General features: G+C 43.7%; 1 protein-coding gene across 13 annotated transcripts in view; it reads right to left on the bottom strand.

The window, feature by feature from the left end:
• The window catches only part of Chd8 (chromodomain helicase DNA binding protein 8), a 69,120-nt gene that overhangs the window by 35,507 nt on the left and 12,307 nt on the right, over window positions 1–21,306 (bottom strand). For 4 of the 13 annotated variants that reach the window (XM_076544956.1, XM_076544949.1, XM_076544954.1 and 1 more), the window contains exons 1-5: window positions 17,511–17,624; window positions 8,722–9,778; window positions 6,998–7,369; window positions 3,939–4,324; window positions 2,892–3,006 (exon numbers count right to left, since the gene is read on the bottom strand). In XM_076544956.1, coding sequence (XP_076401071.1) covers window positions 2,892–3,006; window positions 3,939–4,324; window positions 6,998–7,369; window positions 8,722–9,564 — 1,716 coding nt within the window. In that variant the 5' untranslated portion in view covers window positions 9,565–9,778; window positions 17,511–17,624. Of the gene's footprint in view, window positions 1–2,891; window positions 3,007–3,938; window positions 4,325–6,997; window positions 7,370–8,721; window positions 9,779–17,510; window positions 17,625–21,306 lie in introns of those variants that run through there. The other 9 variants (XM_076544955.1, XM_006993398.4, XM_006993396.4 and 6 more) reach the window with 6 other exon arrangements.

Genomic DNA, 21,306 nt, shown 5'->3' on the forward strand with positions numbered 1-21,306 from the left:
AACATACACATGTGACTCTCTGTATCCTGTTGTATCCTTCCTGCATCACCTAGGTACTTGGTCAACAAAGTGACCACGTGAAGGCTATCCACTTGGCCTAAAGAACTATGAATGGCTGGGTGGTGGTGGCACATGCCTTTAAACCCAACACTGAGGAGACAGAGGCAGGCAGATCTCTGAGTTCCAGGCCAGGCTGGTCTACAAAGTGAGTTCCAGGACTGCCAGAGCTATACAGAGAAACCCTGTCTCAAGGGAAAAAAACAAACAACTACGGAAAAAAACAAACAAACAAACAAACAAAAAAAAAAAAAACCAAGAACCATGAACCAAAATAAACCTCATCTTTGTTGAAACAGTAACACATGACAGTATGTTACCATGAACTGAAAACTGACTGATATAACACATATTCTATCCTACATTACTAAGGAAAGTCTGGTTATTAAAAAAGGATTATAGACACTCCCTACTTTTTACCTCTTATATCACTTGCTTTTATAGTTATTGTGTAGCATTCTTAAGATAACATTTCTGTGTTGGTTAATTAAGAGACAGGATCTCACTATTAATTTGTTATAGACAGGGTCTCTTTCTATAGCCTTGGCTGGCCTAGGACTCACTATGTAGATCAAGCTGGCCTTGAGCTCACAGAGACTCACCTGCTTGTACCTCTGCCTCCCTGGTGCTAGGATTAAAGGTATATGCCACCACACTTGGCTTAAAATAGCATTTTTTTTTTTTTAATTTAAAGAAAGTTTAAAAAGGAAAAGAAAGATTACTTAGATTTACTTTAAAATAAACCAGAAAGGGGCAATGGCCATCTCTTGGTAAATACTGAAGTAGAAGAATGGAAACATGGGACTTCATTAAATAATCTCTCCCTCTGAGTATATTTGAAAATTTTCATAATTAAAAAAAAAAGCAGCATAGGAAGGAGGTATGGAATACTAGTATTAAGTGGCAGTAGCATGCCATAAAAACAAACAATATTTCTGGAAGGGTGTGAGTGTACCCCTGCACCCTCACCCAAATAAACAAAACTGATTCTTGGAGAGAACTGGGGGTCTGGGGTCTGGAATGGACCATTTTTGTTCCTTTGGGTTTGGTGGTTTTGGCCTTGTATAGTACAAAGTGTGACAACTGGGTGTCTTTCTTCAGCTGCCCCCACTTCATTCATTGATTGAAACAGAGTTTCACTATGGAGCTCTGGCAACCTTGAATTTAGAGATGACATACCCCACCTCCCAAGTGCTAGAATGAAGTATGTTCCCCCACCACCTTTATTTTATTTTTTACAGTGTTTCACAATGAACCTGAAGTTAATGGATTTGGCTAGGTCTACTGGACAAAGAGCCACCCCTCCGCCTGGCACCTAAGTGCCACACACACTAGTTTTGGGGAATCTGTACTCAGGGTCTAAGGCTCTAGGGCAAACCATTTACCAGCTGAGCCATCGAGCCATCCCAGTCCCTTGTTTTGTGTTTTTGATATAGGATCTCACTCAGTATCCCAGGTTATCCTTGAACTCACAGCAACCATTCTACCTCAGTTTCCCAAGTTTTGTCACTTGGCTTGGGACAGAATTTCATACTTCTCAAATTTAGCACTGCTAAAGTTTTCCTCAGATCTCTATGTGTATTTTAAAGATGGTTTCAGGTGATCTCTTGCCTTAACCTCCCTGGAAGCTAGAGATACAGAGTTCTCTACCATGTCCAGGTCTCAATTATGTGCGTGTATACATGTGTAATTTTCTTTGTGAGACAATGTGCTGTGTATCCCAGACTACCTTTAAATTTATTATGTACATGAGAATGACCCTGATCCCCCTCTCTCCCTTTACCTCCCAAGTGCTAGGATTACAGGTGTGTACCATCATGCACAGGATGGCACTCGGGGCTTTGTGCACACAAGGAAAGCACTCTCCCAATGGAGCCACACCCTAGTCCTAAATTTCTTAACAACAACAAAAAAAAAAAAAAAAAAAAAAAAGCAAAAAAAAAGCTAATGGTTAAATATTAAACAAACAAACAAAAAGCATCATAGTCCCAAAGGACAAAAGGAATAATCATGATTCACTTAATTAATTAAAGTCAATTCTTTTTTTTTTTCCCCCAGAGCTGGGGACCAAACCCAGGGCCTTGAGCTTGCTAGGCAAGCGCTATACCACTGAGCTAAATCCCCAACCCCTAAAGTCAATTCTTATTGACTTAATAAAGCTTATTCATTATGTGAACCTTAACTCAAGGCTCTTGATCCCTTCCTTGCTTTATGATATTTTCTTCCCTTTCCTTTCTCTGTGTAGCTTTGCGCCTTTCCTGGATCTCACTCTCTAGACCAGGCTGGCCTTGAACTCACAGAGATCCGCCTGGCTCTGCCTCCCGAGTGCTGGGATTAAAGGCGTGCGCCACCACCGCCCAGCTGAAAGTAGTTTTATACATCTATTGTACAAGGTGAAGCATGACATTTTTTTCTCACTTGTGTCACGTTGGCATGAAACATTTTCAGACTTTAGGGCTGGAGAGAAAATTTTGGCTCAGATGTTAAGATCACACAACTGCTCTCGCAGAGGACCTGTGCAGAGGCACTCATGTAGTGGCTCACAGCGGTCTCTATCTCCAGTTCCAAGGAATCTGATGCCCCTTCTGGCTGCTACAGGCACTGCATGCATATGGTGCACACAGATTCACACAAGCACAGATACACAAAAAAGTTTTAGATTGAAAGCTGGATGTGTTGATGATGCATACCTATAATCTCAGAAATGGGGAAGTTCAAAGAGGCAGGGGAATGAATCACCAATGATGAGGCCTGGCTAGGCTACTTAACCATCTCTAGGCTAGCCTGGACTACATGGACTATTTCTAATTCAGATGTCCAGAGCAGTTCCTTACCTGGATGCTGCTCTCCTCATCCTCCCGGGGAGACTGCGCAGGCATGACTTCCACATCAGAGTTGTCAGAAGATGTGTTCCGTTTCCTCTTCTTGCCCACTACTGGAGTGATGGTGCTAAACAGGAAATGAAGGCAAGCATACTTCATGAGGTAGAGCACACTAATACAAACTTCCATATCATACACTAAACTTCCAGACACTCCAGTCTACAGTACAAATACTGCCGAGTAGAGTGTCTGAAAAAGACGATACCCGGGCTTGTAAGGGTAACCCTGTCCTGAAAGACACTTTGCTGAGGACCAAATAACAGAATGAAATTTATTCCTTTTTTTTTTTTTTTTTGAGTTGCATTTATTTTATGTGGAAGAAGCATTTTGTCTACATATATGTAGGTGTGCCAGATGTGTGCCTGGTGCCTGCAGAACTCAGAAGAATGTTATAAGATCTAAACTGGAGTTATAGATGGTTGTAAGCTGCCAGGTGGTGCTTGGGAACTGAACTCTGGTCATCTGCAAGAGCAACAAGCACTCTTCACTGCTGAACCATCTCCAGCCCCCCAAAACCTGCTTTTTTACAAGGTGAAAAAGCCTATGCAGCTACACAGTTTGAAGAACACGCAGAGAGTAGAAGCTAATAAAAAGGCGGCCACAAGAAATAAAAGAAAAAGGACACAAGATTGCAACAAGAACCATAACAAGCCACACTCCCTCAACAAGGTCTAAGATGGACAGTGACTGAGGTTTAAGGGCAGGGAAGCTGTGTCCAGTAGCTCTCTTATGAGTAGATGGTAGAGGTACTGAGAAATCTCTTCTACATGACAGTGATGTAAATGTCAGGAATGTGCAGTCATAGCTGCCTGAGCCACGATTCATATGTCCTTTTGAAAACACACCTATTTAAACATTTCTGTTAACCATATAAGACAGAGAAACAAAAGGTCGACTCTTTGGACAGGTCCAGTGGGTGGCTGCTATACACAGCTCCTCCAAGTATTTTCACAGCAGTGTGCTGCCTCCAACATGCCATGGGCAGCAAAGAGCACTCACTTGAGCTTACTCTTGCCCTTCGTTTTGGAGGCACCGGAGGTTTTGCTCTTCTTTGGCTTTTCCTCCTTCAGCCTTTCTCCACTGCCCTTTTTCCTGCGTTTCTTTTCACCTTCCTCCTCTGGCCGGACGCTGGGCAGCTCATCCTCATTCAGGACTCGAGGTATGTTTTGCTCGCCCCGGGCCCGGGCCCTGGCAATGGCCTCTGCTACAATCCGATTTGCTTTCTCTTGCTTTTTCTGGTGCTCCAGCCTGCGGTTCTCCTCCATTCCAGTCTTTCCCCCAGGATGAGGAGCACAACTTGCTGGTGTTGACAGGGCTGCCACTTCACTGGCACTTAGAACTTTAACCACAGAGAGCCCGGAGGAGGCTCCCTGAGAAGAGCCAGCCTGAAGAGACAAGGACACTACAATTTCAATATGTTTGCAAATTAAACGACCTAAAAAAACCAGGCATACTCAGCCAGACATGGGAGCAGAGGCCTGTGATTCTAGCACTTGGGAGGCAGAGGAAATAAAATTGATTGCCCAGTAGTTCAAGGTCAACCTGGCCTACGTAGTTAAGTTCCAGGCCAGCAAAGGGTTACATAATGAGACCCTGTCTTAACACACAAGCACAACACACTATGCAAACAAAACACAAACTAGGTACTTACTAATGCCTTAAAAAATCAGACTCAAGCCGGGCGGTGGTGGCGCACGCCTTTAATCCCAGCACTCGGGAGGCAGAGCCAGGTGGATCTCTGTGAGTTCGAGGCCAGCCTGGACTACCAAGTGAGTCCCAGGAGAGGCGCAAAGCTACACAGAGAAACCCTGTCTCAAAAAAAAAAAAAAACAAACAAAAAAAAAAAAACAAAAAAAAAAAAACAAAAAAAAAAACAAAAAAAAAAAAACAAAAAAAAAAGAAAAAATCAGACTCAGAGTTAATACTCACTGAACCTAGATCCATCTGAAAAATAAATGTGGTTTCTGATGAGAAAAGAATTCTAGAAAATTAAACTTTACATATTCTTTTTTATTGGGGGAATGGGGGAATTTGAGATAGGGCTTCTCTGTGTAGCCCTGGCTGTCCCAGAACTCTATAGCCCAGGATGGCCTCAAACTCACAGAGATTCGCCTGCCTATGCCTCCCAAATGCTGGAATTAAAGGCCTGTGCCACCACCACCCAGCTCAAACTTTACATATTCTTTTTTTTTTTTTTTTTTTTTTGGTTTTTCGAGACAGGGTTTCTCTGTGTAGCTTTGCGCCTTTCCTGGAGCTCACTTGGTAGCCCAGGCTGGCCTCGAACTCAGAGAGATCCGCCTGGCTCTGCCTCCCGAGTGCTGGGATTAAAGGCGTGCGCCACCAACGCCCGGCTACATATTCTTTTGTCATGCTTTTAAGTCACTATTTTAGAAAAATTACAACCTGCGCAACCAATACTGATCTTTGTCCTAAACATTAAAAAGTTTGAGTCATTCCCTTGGGTTATCTTTATCACCCTGGTGTGTGTTTATGTGTATAGACATATGCTTGAGTGTGCAGGTGCTCTCAGGAGCCCCAGGCTTTGGAGCTGGAGTTACAGGCAGTTATGAGCCACCAGATGTGGGTTCTGGGAACAGAACTCAAGTTCTCTGAAAGAGCAGAAGTACTCTTAACCACTGAGTCATCTTACAAGATTCATGAACTATTTCTTTGTCAAATGAGACACAATTTCATGGAAATAATAATAATAATGATAGTAATTTGTATATAAGTAGTATAAGCTAGGAAGATGATGAATATTCTAAGCTAGTGACCAACAATCCCAAAGGTCCTCTTTTGTCCCCCTGCAGGAGTACAGTTACATGGCTATGTATCTACCTTTTTAATGTGGGTGCTGGGATTTGAACTCAGGTCCTCATGCTTATATTCTTATCCATAAAGCCGTCTCCTCAGCACCATTTTTAGATATTCATTTTGAGTGTGCTATCTGTGTGTGTACATGTTGGGGGTGTGCACATGCACGTGGGGACCAAAGGACAATTTTCTTTTCTGTGTCTCCCTCAGTTGCTTTCCACTTTCTTTTTTTTAAAGAGATGATCTCACTATGTAGTCAGTCCTAGCTGGTCTGGAGTTCAATATGAAGACCAGGCTGGCCTTCAACTTTCAGAGATCCCCCTGCCTCTGCCTCACAGCTACTGGGATTAAAGGTGTGAATCACCATACTTAAGACAGGGTCTCTCCCAGAACTGGGGGCCTCACTGATCTGGCTTAGCTAGCTGGCTGGAAAGCCCGAGGGACCCCCTGTCCCCACCGTCAGTGCTGGGATCACAGGCGTGCCAGTGTGGCTGGTTTCACACGGGTGCCTGGGAACCAGACTCAGGTCCTCCCACTCATGCCAACAACTGCATCATAATTTCAAACCATTCTTTCCTGAAATTTTTATCCATCTCTTGGTTTGAGTCAGGGTTTGTCTATTATGTAGCTCTGGCCGTCCTAGAATTCGCTATGTAGACCAGGGTGGCCTAAACTCACAGACATGCCCCTGCCTCTGCCTCCCCCGAGTGCTGGGATTAAAGGCAAATGCCACTATGCCTGGCTCTTTCGGGGAGTGTGTGTGGAAACAGTCTGCTGTGCAGTACGGCCCAGGCCCAATTTTTTCCCCACCCATAATACTATAATAAGGAAAGACCACAGTTTAAAGACAAATATTATAGAAATCATCTCCTTAAACTCAACAATAATTCTTTTGTGTGTGTGTGTATGTGTGTGTTTCGAGACAGGGTTTCTCTGTGTAGCTTTGGAGCCTGTTCTGGATCTTGCTCTGTAGACAGACCAGGCTGGCCTCAAACTCACTGAGATCTGCCTGCCTCTGCCTCCCAAGTGCTGGGATTACAGGTGTGTGCCACCGCCGCCCAGCTTCAACAATAATTCTTAATCTTTGTATGACTGAATAAAAACAAGGCTTCAATGGGTGAAATAAAAATTTGCCCCTCAGTTCCAAAGCATAAATTAGAATTCCTCGCAGTTAGCAATAGCTACTGAATGAAGGCAGTGGAGCCTAAGGGATGTTCCTTTCCTTTCCTCTCCGAGTCACTCACCTGTGGCTGCAGCACCATCTTGAGTGGTACTGAGAGTCTTTGTCCTGGGCTTTGTCCTGGTCCCACGATCTGAGCCTGCTGTACAGAGGAAAGTGTCAATGGCTGGGCTGCCGGGGGCGGCTGTGGTTGTGGCTGTGATGACGGAGGCTGTGGGACAATCTGGATTTTCTGCTGAGGCTGTTGCACCTGCAGCTGAATGGTTACTACTTTGGCAGGCTGCCCCTGGGCATTCTTGGCTTGAGTCAAGGCTGCCAGCTGGTTGCCCTGTAACACTATCTTGCCTGGTAGACTCCCTAACACAACATGCCGATGTCCTTGGGGACCTCCGGATTGTGGCTGTTGGAGGACCAAGGTGATGCGTTTCGATTCACCCTACAATGGAAAAAGGAAATCACAGAAGAGGGGCATTAAAGAACATTATATATAGAAATATTTACACCAGCTTTCTTCATTTGAGACTCATAAAACTGAGTGTCAGAGGAGAATCCATTTTTGTTTACTCTCCAATATGTCTCTAGAGAATCTTTTCTGTAACACCTCTACCCAGTGGGTATCAAGCCTATCACAGACAGACACACAGACACACACACACACCTTTTAATAGCTATCTTCTAAAGCAGGCATTTATTATGTTTAGAAATTAGGACAAAAATTCTTAAGAGTAAAATGAACCATGCCTCCACATCAGTTCCATTAGCTTTAATGCCTACAGGTGCTCCCAACATTGCTGGTCCTTTCTTCAGAGCTCTCCCTTTGTATGATACAAAGGAGGAAGAGGACAGAAGTAGGAGTGACAACAGGAGAGGCAGGTGCAGTGGCACATGTGTGTAACCCCAGCTTCAGGAGGCTGAGACAGGACTTCAAGTTTGAGGACAGTCTGGATGGACTACATAATGAGAACCTCTCAAAAACAAACAAAAAAACCCCCAAAACTGGTGTGATGGCACACACCTCCAATCCCAGCAGTAAGAAGGTGGAGGAAAGTCAATCTCAAATTTGAGGCCAGCCTTCCCTTGGCTATATAGAATCCCAGGCCAGTCTGGTCTATATAGCAAGAATCTGTCTCAACAAATAAATAGATCGATAAAAGGTGCACTTAACAAGTCTTGCAAATATGTTCCCAGAACATCCTCTATATTCAATGACAACTTATAGTATGCATTTACTGTGAATTTTTGTTTAATATCCATATTTCCCCGCAGACTGAGCTCTGGAAGCACAGAGACTGTTCACAGTATTCGGCACTGGGTAGGTACATTGCAGCATGTGGTAAGAGCTGTCAAAGCTCATGCTGAAAGGCAAAGACAGCTAGGCAGCAGTGGCACATGCCTTTAATCCCAGAACTTGGAAGGCAGAGGCAGGTAGATCACTGAGTTCAAGACCAGCCTGGTCTACAGAGTAAGTTCCAAGACAGACAGGGCTATACAGAGAAACCTTGTCTTGAAAGAACTCCCCCCCACCCCAAAAAAAAAAGACATTCATGCATGGTGGTTAATGCCTGTAATCCCAACACTTGGAGACCAAAGCAGGAAGAATGCCATGAGCTTGGGACTAGCCCCAATTAGAGTGACTTTGTTCCAAAAAAAGAGCATAAGCTACAAGATAGAGCTAAACAGACTTTCCTATAAACAGTTCTTATATACCTGTGTTCTCTCTCCCTCCACCCTCATTGTTCCTAAGTCCTCTATGAAACCACAATTCATCTCCCCTTTCACTCAAGTCACCTGGGTAGGTGTAGAAGTCAGTGTAACTGCAGGCTTCAGTGGAGGCCCTGTCGCCCCAGGGTTTCCAGCAGGAGCTGAACCCTTAACTGGCTGGAGGACTAGCTGCTTCACTGGTCGGCTCGGCTGGACAATGCGCTGAACAGCAGCCTGGTTCCCGGGGACCTTGGTTGCCAACACTGTATTGCCAGAGACAATGGAAACACCTGGTCGAAGGGGTGTACCAGTTAGCACTTTGGTAAAAGTGACTTTCCCACCATTGGCTGTGCCAGCCACTAGGGGCTGAGCTGTACTGGTGATACCTTGTGCCTGAATTTGTGCCACATGGGCACCTGTGACTGAGGAGTTTGGTGGGGCTTTAAGGATAACAATCTTCGGGGCTGACTGAGATGGTTGTCCTCCAGTATTACTGGGAGAGACAGCTGTGGCAGAGACACCCATGAAAGGATTCCCTTGGCTCAGGATCTCTTGGCTCTTGGAGACCTGCAAGAGTCCCGATGTTGGCGCTGATGTCTGTAAGACAGGCTGGGCTGGCTGCTCCTGGCTGGCGGGCTGAGTGGTATAATCATGCAAGGTTAAGGATTCTGGAGCTGGAGCTGTGGATTCTTTGGGAAGTTCAGGGGGAGCTGTTTCCTCTGGTGGGGGAACCAGGTCACTTGCTGATGAATTTCCCACATCACCACCTCCACCATCTTGGTTCATCTGATCCAAGGAGTCCAGAGAGCTTGGCAGTCCAAGTGCTTCTTCAATGGGGTCTTGAGTGACCTGATTAAAGCTGTCATCAGTCAGAGAGTCCAGGCCAAATAAATTTGGGTCATCAAACAGATCCATGATGGGGTCTGCCATCTTGGTAAAGTAATGAAGGGTATTTGTTGAAGGTCTGGGGAGGGAAGGGGAGGGGGGGAAATAGTTCTCCCCTCCCCTTCCCTATTAAGAAAATAATGTACACAGTGGATGAAAACTATTCTTCAAGTGAAGAGACAAGAAACAAGTGCATGTCAGATTGTCCTGACCTTCATGGAGCAAGATAGTCAAGTCTTCAAAGGAAAAGATGGAACTCCTGTGAATATAAAGACAAACAAAAATTAGCAAAGTTGGTAATTTCAATGAAAAGTTCTAAGGTACCATCTTAATATCCATTTCCATTAAAATAATAAGAGGACAATATGAGGAACTTTGTAGATAGACACACGGTAAAAAGAATACCCATATTTCTGTCTCAAAACTAAAATTTAAGAAGAAATAAACTCCTTTAGGCTCTTATATCTCCACACCTTGAAGTATTTCTACCAAGAATATTCAGCTTGTTGGATGTGGTGATACATACTTTGATCCCCGAACTTGGGAGGCAGAGGCAGAAGGGTCTCTAGGAGTTCCAGGCCAGCTAGTCAGAGTTACACAGTGAGACCCTGTCTCCAATAGCCAAAGAAACAAAAACAAACAATACCCCAAAAAACATTAAGCTTGTTTCTGTCCATTTCTTTATATAATCAGTTTTTTTAAGATAATGATAAGGAAATTTATATTCACTCATTGTTAAATTGGCACAACTCTAAAACATAGCAAGAACATCTATAAAGGTAGATTAAAGTTTCTGGATCCATTGTTATAAGTCTTTCATTCCAGATACTTCTACCTGTGACTGGCAAAAGCAAGCCACCTGTAACCAAGCTCATAACACAATGTGAACTGAGTCCAGTGTAGTTTCTCCACCAGTATCCCAATAAGCTTCCAATAAGCAATTATATACAGCATTTTGTGATGTCTTCTTCAATGCCTTTCTTATATTTAAGATCAAAAACATTTGCCAGATGTGGTGGTGCATGCCTTTAATCCCAGCACTCAGGAGGCAGAGGCAGGTGGATCTCTGTGAGTTCAAGGCAAGCCTGGTCTACAAAGCGAGTTCTAGGACAGCCAGGAATGTTACACAGAGAAACCCTGTCGCATAAAACCAAACCAAAACAACAAAATGTCTTTTCTTTGCCAGAGACTTAGCATTTCAATTCTAACTTATATGCCCAACTTTTCCCTATACATATCCTACATTCCTACATGGCACAGCTCACTTGAGTCCTTGTGCCTATAATACTGTAGCATATACATGGAACATAGCTTCCTCCAGTCCTTACTCCATTCCACACATCTATTCCAGCAAAGATGCTACCCAACCTAAGGCTCTTTAACGCAGCAATCTGTGATGACTTGATCGTCTATTTGCTTTAACTACCCACAGCATTATATCTTATTGAGGCATGCATGATTTTAGTTTCTTATCCATATCCTGTGAAGGCCCAAACCATTCCTTTGTGCAAGTTATAGAAACTACCAGCATCTCAGGATGCTTGTCTAATATGTCCGAGAAAATTGTAAGTGCATAAAAGCGAACAATTATGGATCTTATTCAGGGTTTAATCTCCAGAACAATGTACTATGACCCAGCTCCTGAGAAATCCTTGATGGTGGGAACTGCCTCACTTCCCTGTGGATCCTCAAGAAATCTGCAGGACCGCATACACAGAAGCCATCCAATGAACAGTTAAAGATAATACTTGCTCACATTACTGGAATGAGCTATTCAGTCTTCACAGAAATCACAATGTATTCCTTGATGCTAACACAAGACAGTTCGAAAGCCTCCTATCCTGAAAAATGTCTCATAAATGATATGTTGATAAATCCTACATCTATGGCTTTAAGTTCATGAAAATGTTAGGATGAAACAAAGGAAATTAAACAACCACATAATGCAAGTACATGAAAAAGAGGAGAAAAGGAGAGACAGCTCAGCAACCCAGAGCACTGGCTGCTTTTCCAGAGGACCAAGGTTCTCAGCAGCCACATGGAGGCTCACAATCATCCCTAACTCCAGCCCCAGGGTATCCAATGTCCTCTTCGGGCCTTTGTGGGCATGAGGCCTGCACATGATACACAGACATACATGCACACAAAACACCCACACACAGAAAATAAACGAAATACACACACACACACACACACACACACACACACACACACACCACACACACCACACACACCACACACACCACACACACACGTTTGTTCTTGGGCTAGCGAGATGGCTCAATGGATGACAGTGCTTGCTACACAGGCCTAGTGACCTGAGTGCATTCAATCCCCAAGCCCATGGAAAGGTAGAGGAAAAGAACTGACCCCACAAAGTTATCCTCTGACCTCCACACATCCACCACAGCATGCACATCCACATATACACATCCATAATAATAATAAGCCTTATAAAACATTTTAAAAGAGTATATAATGTCATGGCAATCCAGGAAAGCCTTACTCAATAGCTACCTGAAGACATCAAATAAGAAATCTGTCAGAAATACAATGTAGATCTGACAAAAAAAAAAAAAAAAAGACTTTCTCATAGGATGTTCGAGCTCTGAGTGTGCACGTGTGAGCATGGACATGTGCATTGGGGGTGGGGGTTGAGGTGCTCTTGTTTTTTGTTTTTCAGATAAGGTCTCAGTATGTAACAGGGGTTATCCCAGAATTACCTCAGACTCACAACCCTCCCAAGCGTTGGGGGTAACAGGTATGTGCTACCAGTGGGCTTGGCGTCTGGTCATCCTTAGAAAACAATATTATGTAGGCCAGGAGCTCCTTCTGGCTTCAATAACTGTACTTTTCAAGTCTCAAGATGTGTATCAATTCCTATTTGGGGCCAAACTATCCCAGCAGCTTATTCCAACTTCTATGATTTGCCCACAAATTACTCAAAATGGCAGTCAGCACAGTTAAGCATATTTTTTGATTTAATGAAAAATCTATCTATTCAGTAAGTTTATGTATTTCCTTAAGTCTCATCAACTTTTTTTTAACTAGTTATGCCCCATTTTGCCATATATGATCTTTCATCTTCTACTTACAGTCAGAGAAGTTATACTAAACATCTGCAGCTAAATACCATACAAAAGCAATAGCAAGGACAGTGTGGTAGTTCATGCCTGTAGTCCCAGCATAAACACCACTGCAATGAAAATTTATACTAACTACAAGTTTAAACTGACAATAATTTATAGATGTATTTATACTTCATAATACCTTGTTATTTATCCATTCTAGTCCCACTGCACTGAATAGGGGGTAAAACTCAAGCAAAGATCTTTAAAAAAATATTTATAAGACAGTTTTCCATGTTGTCTAAACTGGCTCTGGGGTTGGCAATCCTCTCTGCATCGGTCTCTGAAAAACTAAGATGATAAGCATGTGTCACTTTGTCCAGAAATTTCTTTTTTCACCTTGTAGTACTGAACCTAGGGCTTTGAGGATGCCAAGAAAGAACATCACCACAGAGTTAATTTTACCTTTTCTGTTTTAAATTTATATTTTGGGCCCAGCATGGTGGCATACTTTTAATCTCAGCACTTGAGAAGCAGAGGCAGGGGGATATTTGTAATTTCAAGGCCAGCCTGGTCTACATAGCAAATTCTTTTTTTTTTTTTTTGGTTTTTCGAGACAGGGTTTCTCTGCGTAGCTTTGCGCCTTTCCTGGAACTCACTTGGTAGCCCAGGCTGGCCTCAAACTGACAGAGATCAGCCTGGCTCTGCCTCCCGAGTGCTGGAATTAAAGGCGTACGCCACCACTGCCTGGCTAGCAAATTCCATGACAGCCAAGGCTACATAGAGAGACTATATATTTCTAGCCAGGTGGCGGTGGAGTGTGCCTTTAATCCCAGCACTCAGGAGACAGAGCCAGGTGGATCTCTGTGAGTTCGAGGCCAGCCTGGTCTACAGAGCGAGATCCAGGACAGGCACCAAAACAACATGGAGAAACCCTGTCTGTGGGGGGGAATATATATATATATATATGTATATATACACACACACACATATATCTATACACACACACATATATATATATAATTTTTAATATTTTTGTATGTATGTTTTGTTTACATGTATGCCATTGCACCACATGCATGCCTGTGCTGCCTGCAGAGGTCAGAAAGGGGCATCAGGTCTTCTGGAACTGGAGTTACCAACAGTTGTGAGTCCCCACGTGGGAGCTGGGAAATAAACCCGGGTCCCCTGGAAGAGCTCTTACCCATGCAGCCATCTCTGCAGCCCCTCAATTTACCTTTTATTTAGACAGTGTCTCACTAAGTTGCATAGTCTGGCCTTGAAATTATTCTGTAGACTGAGCAGACTCTGCACTTGTGGTCTTCCTACCCCAGCCTTCAAAGGACCTGTGTTTACAGGTCTGCACTACCAGACTGAAGCAAAGATGTTACATTTTAATGAGAAACAGTAACTAAACTTTTTCCCCCTGAAAAAGTTCACTACATATGACTCAATTATTAATTTTTAAAAGTCAGTGCATTATCTCTTGGTCCTTGCTTCCCAAATTTCTTTTTGGCCAAATACAGATGTATTGGTGTGGGCTGAAGCATGAGAGTTAAGACAAAAAGACACAGTCAGGCACCCTCGAAAACCAGGTGTGGGCTTCCTTGAGATAGTTACTTTTTGTTTCTTTGTAGACAGGGTTTCCCTGTATAGCCCAAGACACAGTCAGGTACCCTCGAAAACCGGGTGTGGGCTTCCTTGAGATAGTTACTTTTTGTAGACAGGGTTTCTCTGTATAGCCCAAGACATAGTCAGGCATACTAGGAAACCAGGTGTGGGATTCCTTGAGTTAGTTACTTTTTGTTTCTTTGTAGACAGGGTTTCTCTGTAGCCCAAGACAACAGGCACTCTAGAAAACCAGGTGTGGGATTCCTTGAGATAGTTACTTTTTGTTTCTCTGTGCTCCCCTGGCTGACCGAAAACTCAGACATCTGTCTGCCTCTGCCTACCAGTGCTGGGTTTAAAGGTGTGAACCACCAGGTGTACCACCATGCCCAGTCTTACTTTTTTTTTTTTTTAACCAGGGTCTTTGTAGCCCAGTGGCCACAAATTTGCAACAATCCACCTGTATCGGCTTCCTGAGTGCTCAGATTGTAGGCATGAGCTCTTACCTGGCTCTTTGACCACATTTCTGCTTTCTACTTGTCAATCTGGGTTCCATAACTCAAAAGCCTCCCCAAATGTGGTGGCTCACACTGCAACCCCAGAATTTGAGAGGCTTGAGGCAGAAGGACTGACTGCTATGAGTTTGAGGAGAGCCTGAACTACTACAGAGGGAGTATCAGGCCAGCCAAGGCTACATGGCAAGACCGTCTCAAAATAACCCTGCCTCCATCCAACCCTTGCAACTGACTTGATGCCACAGTATAGAGTATTATTACTTCTCAATCCCTAACCTGTAGTCAACTGCCCTTCTGTGAGGTTTTAACCCAATCTCCAGATTCTCTGACTCTCAATTTAAACCTCCTGGATTTTTACAGGTTCAAACCTCCCCAACCTCTACCTTTCTTCATTGTTCCATTCCTTTACTGCCGTGGACCATCCTGCCTGCATCAATATACAGCTTAGTTTACCAGTTTAGACGTTTCATCAATTCTCTGTCTACAGCTCAAACCCTGATCAAACAAATGAATGGATGGTCTGCCGGGTTTAAGGTAAAGCAACTCTCTAGATAATAAAGTGATATCAGACTTTTGTCTTAACTAAGAGTGAAAATGCAGTCTTGACCTACCACTGCCCCAAAGAGAAGCATATGTATGTACCCTAAAGGAAAGTCAGGATTTAGTGGCTCTACTTAATCACTTTCCATAATCAAAATAAATATACAGACTCATGACACAAATCCTGGGGGCTGAAAGTGGAGAAGAAAAAAACAAAACAAAACAGACCAGAAGTGTAGTTGAAATTCAAGGCCACCTATCTACAAGCTCTAAATAAAACAGATATTGCCAGAAAGGTATCATCTGTGGTCTTCTCAGAGCCCCCTTCTTCCCAGAAGTCAGTCCAAATTGGTGTTCTACAGCCTCACCACTTCCCACAGTTCCTGTACTTCGGGGGTCTCAGTGCCCCAACTCTCCGATCCTCGTGTTTTGCCTCAACCTTGCCCATTTCTATTACTTGTGTGTCTTATTAAATAGATTTAATCTATTGCATTCATCTACCCCAAAGTCTTCATGCCTTTCAACAAAACAGTGACTGCAAACGGAAGGAAGGTATGTATGCTGAGAAAAGGCTTATGGCCCAGGACAGGGTGGGAAGTGTCGTTTTTAAATGTGCACCAGCATTACGGTTCTGTATTTGTAGTTTCACACTTCCTTTCTATTACTGTCAGTACAAGTGCCAGTAAAAGACAATGGGCCAGGGAGCTGATGTCAGGAGAAAGAAAACAGCATGAAGAAAGTTACTAGTATCTCTGGGCTGGGGTAAGAGTTCTCACATTACTCCCAAAGGGCATTTATCATAGTTTATCATTTACATTGGAAGAGAAACACTACAACAGACATCATTTCATCATCTAAAAGGTGAAGTTATATAAACTGAACTACCGACATGGGTTCTCTATTTATAGATTTCTCTATACTATACATCCTTAAAGGATAATGAACAAATGCCATATTGAGCAATACTGATCCTTTTCTGTAGTATAGTTTTAGAGAGCACTGCTCATGCCCACCTAACCTCTATGCTCAAAGATTCAGAAAATAAACTTTTTTGTTTTGTTTTGTGTAAGACAGGGTTTCTCTCTGTTGTTTTGGTGCCTGTCCTGGATCTCATTCTGTAGACCAGGCTGGCCTCGAACTCACAGAGATCCGCCTGGCTCTGCCTCCCAAGTGCTGGGATTAAAGGCGTGCGCCACCACCGCCCAGTGAAAATAAACTTTTTTACTTCAAAGTATAAGCCTTGTTGGAAATTGTATCATTTTCAGGAGGATGAGCTAGAGATAGGCATGAACTCCAGATATTAAGACACAGGATGGATAAGGGAAGTTTAATTTAAACAAGAAATACCTTGAAAATAAAATAATTGTGAAAGTTAAAAAAGAAACAAAACAAAAAGCCCAATATAATTTATAGTAAGGGAGCACTAAGAAACTATGTTATAGAAACATGTGTGAGACCAGAGAGTCTCAAACCTTAAAGATAAACGAGAAATAGACTTCCAAAGTGAAAGAAATCACACGCTGGGGGTCAGAGAATGATAAGGATGGAAGGACACAGAACACAAGAAATGAAGCTAACAACTTGGAGCCACTCAGGCTTCCTCAAATAAATCGAGAGCCTAGGCCATATTCTCTGTCTTCACCATTCTGTCAAATGAGTGGCAACTCTGTTTCTGTTTTCTAATCACTGTAGGGGAAAAAAATACCCAAAATTTTAAGGGTGTAGACATTTGGGGGCAAATATGGCTGGTAACAGAGAGCACTTCGTTAGAAACAGGGAAAGCTAAATAGCCAACCATGAAACCTAAAAGCATGTATTTTTCAGAGGCCAAGAGAGAAACTATAGAAATTAATGTTGCTCATACGGGGAAAGGGAAGGAAGTAGAATTGATGGAGAGGAAAACGCTACTGGAAGTGGGGGTAGGAAGGGGGGGTCGGGTACATTACCTGCTCTTACTGCCGGGGTTGGTGCCAGTAAGGCCCATACGGCAGAGGCAGGCACAGGCACGGGCGGGAGGCTTCAGGCAACTAGATCCCCCAAATGGAGTTGAAGTACATGCACTTGAGCAAAAGGAGCTATCCGGGGCACCCTCCGAGGTGGGGATGGTCAAGATAGGAAGATGCGGGGGGGTGGGGGTGGGGGTGTGATGCCTGGGGAAGAAGCAACGTTAGGACGCAAGCTGCAGGCTGAGAGGCCTAGCAAGCCCCGGGGGAGAAAAGGCCCTGCACCTCACCCCGATGGGAGGCAAAGGTGGCTTTACCTGCGGTGGCCGTGGGGCCGGTTCGCTTCTCGCTGTCTCTCCAGCACCAGTTCCCCTCCTTCTGCGCAACCTAACTTGATGCGCTTGCCCGCCCCACACTCTCATTGGCCGAATCCCACTGCCACTCAAACAAAGGCGCAGAGACGCAGAACAGCGCAAGGGCGGGACTAGAGACAGCTCCCTTCCCCCGCAGGTTAGGTTGAGAGTACACAGCGAGGCCTATCCGGTTTCTAGGGCCAAGACCAAGCCTGCAGCTTGCTTGAAAACGAAGGTGCGGGAGAGCAATCCTGAGGGTTGGTTCTTAGCACCCACACCGCTCACACAGCCGAGTGGAGCTCTGGGAAGGTGTTCTGCACTAGGCCAGCTCCGCCTCCCTCTGGAACCCCTGCCTTCCGGCAGCTCTGTCACTCCCTCCCACTCCCCACCACAAGGTGCCCAGGAGATACCAGGAGGCCGTACAGTTGCTGGGCACACAGTCTTTGGCTCTCCCAAGATAAAACACTCCATGCTACAACCCAGGAAGCTAACTGGCTTGCATGCTTGACACTCAGGCTTCCACAAAGTTAACTTAGGCGCCTCTAACAATCCTGTGACCCGGTGCCCTCCAAAATACACACCCAACCCTACCCCCAGGCTCGGCCCCCATCCTCTTTCTCTCCAAACAGTCCATTTGACTTCGCTGTCACGCCACTGTCCATTCCCAGTGTCCCTGAGCAGTCTAACACCATAGTGAAGGTATGCAAGCTTGAGTCCCCCAAAGTAAAACTGCAAACAGCTGGTTTACTCAGGACCACTGTTTACTCTGAAAAATATCCTTAACACGGAAATCTTATTTTTCTGTACTCTGGGCTCAGAACAGGAAAAAAAAAATCAACTTGAACTTAGACTTCCTACTTTTAAAGACTTCAGTGGTACCTACCACTAGACAGGCCAGGAACACCCAGTTAGATTGTAGTAGTGTTAAGGCTTCCTATTCACGCTGGCTCAGAAACCTCCTCCGTACTTAGCATCCAATTAGCTGCCAAGTCCTACCGACACTACCGCAATGTATTAGAGCAGGCTTCAGAGCCCGCACTGCGCTATTAAGTCAAGCACTTTGTCCAGATGAGAAGACGGCGGCTGAAGGATTCAACTAAGAAACTAAGTAGCAAAGTCAGGACTTGTAACTCTGTTGCCTTCTCGCTCACTTATGCAGTTGTTTGTGAAAGTCTCCTAAGTGATCTTTGTTCCTCCTAATTCATCTTGCTACACATGGATATTCTAATATACAATGTGACCAAATGAACTTCATGCCTAAGAACTTTCAAAGACATCCTGTTACTCTTGTAACTGTGTAGGGCATGTCTGCAACCTCAGCACTCAGGAGGCTAAGGCAGGCGAAAACAAAATTTAATAGCATGCCTTGCCCTATTTGTACTAGTTTCCACCATTATTTGACATAAACATTTACATGCTAAAAGTCAAGTTACTATTGCTATATATTTTCTCAGATTTGATCTAGTCAATACTGCTGCATTCAAATTGTATACTACCCTTGATTCAAAATCTTATGTTCTAAGATCTACATTTCTTCATTCATTACTTCAATTCTTGTTGTCTGAGACAAGGTCTCACAATACATAGTCCAGATTGCCTTGGAACTCTCTTGGGCTACTTGTGTAGCCCAAGCTTGCCACAAATTCATGGTGATTCTCCTGCCTCAGTTTCCTCAGTGCTGGACAGCCATATTTCAGGATTACCATGCCCAGTTATCTGAACATTTACGGAGCAGACAGTACACTACTAAGTAATTTGATAATATTGAGGTCCCCCCCCCCCAAAAAAAATAACCCTACCCACCAGGCATGATGGTATATGCCTGTGATTCTAGCACTTGAAAGGTGGAGACAGGAAGATCATGTATTCAAGGCCAGCTTGAATTAAATGGGACCCTGTTTAAACAAACAACAAAAAAAAACAAGACAGAGGGCAGGAGAGAGAGAGAAAGATATAATCCCTACTCCTATTAGATGTGTGTATACGTGGGGAAAAGGTAAACAGTAGGCACTATGAGAAAACTAACAAGTGGGCAGGTATAAACACTTATAATGCAAGATGGTAACACAAGGTGGTAATACAACCAGCAGGGGTCATTACAGGGACATAAGGGGAAGGTAATTAATTTAGGAGGAAAAGATACCAGGAAGTAGTTTCTTAAATGATAGGAGATAGGTTAAGAACGGAATATTCAAGCCGCAGAGACAGCGAGAGGGAAGGCAGAAACAGACGTATGAAAAAGAAAAGCAGTATGTGACACATAATTCTGTGGTGCAATCCTACCAACATGTAAGTCACAGGAAACTGGACAGAGGTAAATCTGAAGGGTAGGCAAGGGCCAGACATTCGAGAGCCATTTTCTTACAGGTAGAGAGCAATCTACAGAAACGCATGGAATGACATGATCAGAACTAACTTTAGAACTAACTGGCTTCAAGGGATGGAAGAACAGAAGACTGGGTCAGTCAGGAGGGTGCCTGGGTCCAGAAAAGAGGTAGATACTGGAGATTGACTAATGTGTTTTTTCTGTTCAGCGATCAAAGGTATATATACTATGAGATAATTATGCATGAGACCTTGAATGGGAAACTCTAGCCACAGAGCCACACTGCTCAGCATTATGACTCTGGTCTCTGGGGGCATGGCTCTCTTGCTTTCAGACCATCTTTTAAACCTTAAATTTGTGAGCCATCTGGTAATCTTCCAATAAATTCCCTTTCTGAATCCTACCTAGCAAGATAATTAAAGTCTGTGGTTCAAAATATGATGGGAGGAAGGAACAGGACCCACAAATACACGAGACAGAAATCAGTAGAATATGGAATTTAGCTATACTGAATGAGTTGTTTACAGCATGTTAAATTGTGACATTCAATCGACTGGCTGTACAAAAGTGTACTTTGGTGACAGATTGAGAGAATTTTCATAACTAGGTGGTTGGTTTAAAAGTGGAGACTAAGAGCCGGGCGTTGGTGGCGCACGCCTTTAATCCCAGCACTCGGGAGGCAGAGCCAGGTGGATCTCTGTGAGTTCGAGGCCAACCTGGGCTACCAAGTGAGCTCCAGGAAAGGCGCAAAGCTACACAGAGAAACCCTGTCTCGAAAAACCAAAAAAAGTGGAGACTAAGAAATGTGAGCAACAGGCCAAGTATAAAAAAATCTGCTCTAATATCATTGAGAGACTAGAAGATGTTGGTGTCTGTGAGGAACTGGAGAGACCAGGATTTCACTACGTAGCCCTGGCTAGCCTGGAACTCTCAGGGATTCACCTGCCTCTGCCTTAGGAGTTAAAACAGTGGATCAGAGATTTAAAAAAAAAGTTCACCACACCTGGCCTCCATAAGTCCATTTTAAACAAAGTAGCTACTATAAGAAATACATATCCGGGGGCTGGAGAGATGGCTCAGTGGTTAAGAGCACAGACTGTTCTTCCAAAGGTCCTGAGTTCAATTCCCAGCAACCACATGGTGGCTCACAACCATCTGTAATGATATCTGGTGCCCTCTTCTGGCCTGCAGGGACACATGCAGACAGAATACTGTATACATAATAAATAAATATTTAAAAAAAAAAAAAAAAAAAAAGAAAAAAAAAAAAAAAAAAGAAATACATATCCAAGATGGAGAAAAAAATTTTGATTTCTCAAAAGTTAGAAATGTAGAGTTGTATGTAAAATCTCTACCCTTAACTGTAGACAACTAATTTAATACTAAGCAGACTAAACAAGACAGTTAGCTGGAAGCAGTCTGAAGAGAAGGCAA

The sequence above is a fragment of the Peromyscus maniculatus genome, chromosome 9 (assembly GCF_049852395.1).
Source record: "Peromyscus maniculatus bairdii isolate BWxNUB_F1_BW_parent chromosome 9, HU_Pman_BW_mat_3.1, whole genome shotgun sequence".
In the NCBI taxonomy this organism is placed as follows: domain Eukaryota; kingdom Metazoa; phylum Chordata; class Mammalia; order Rodentia; family Cricetidae; genus Peromyscus; species Peromyscus maniculatus.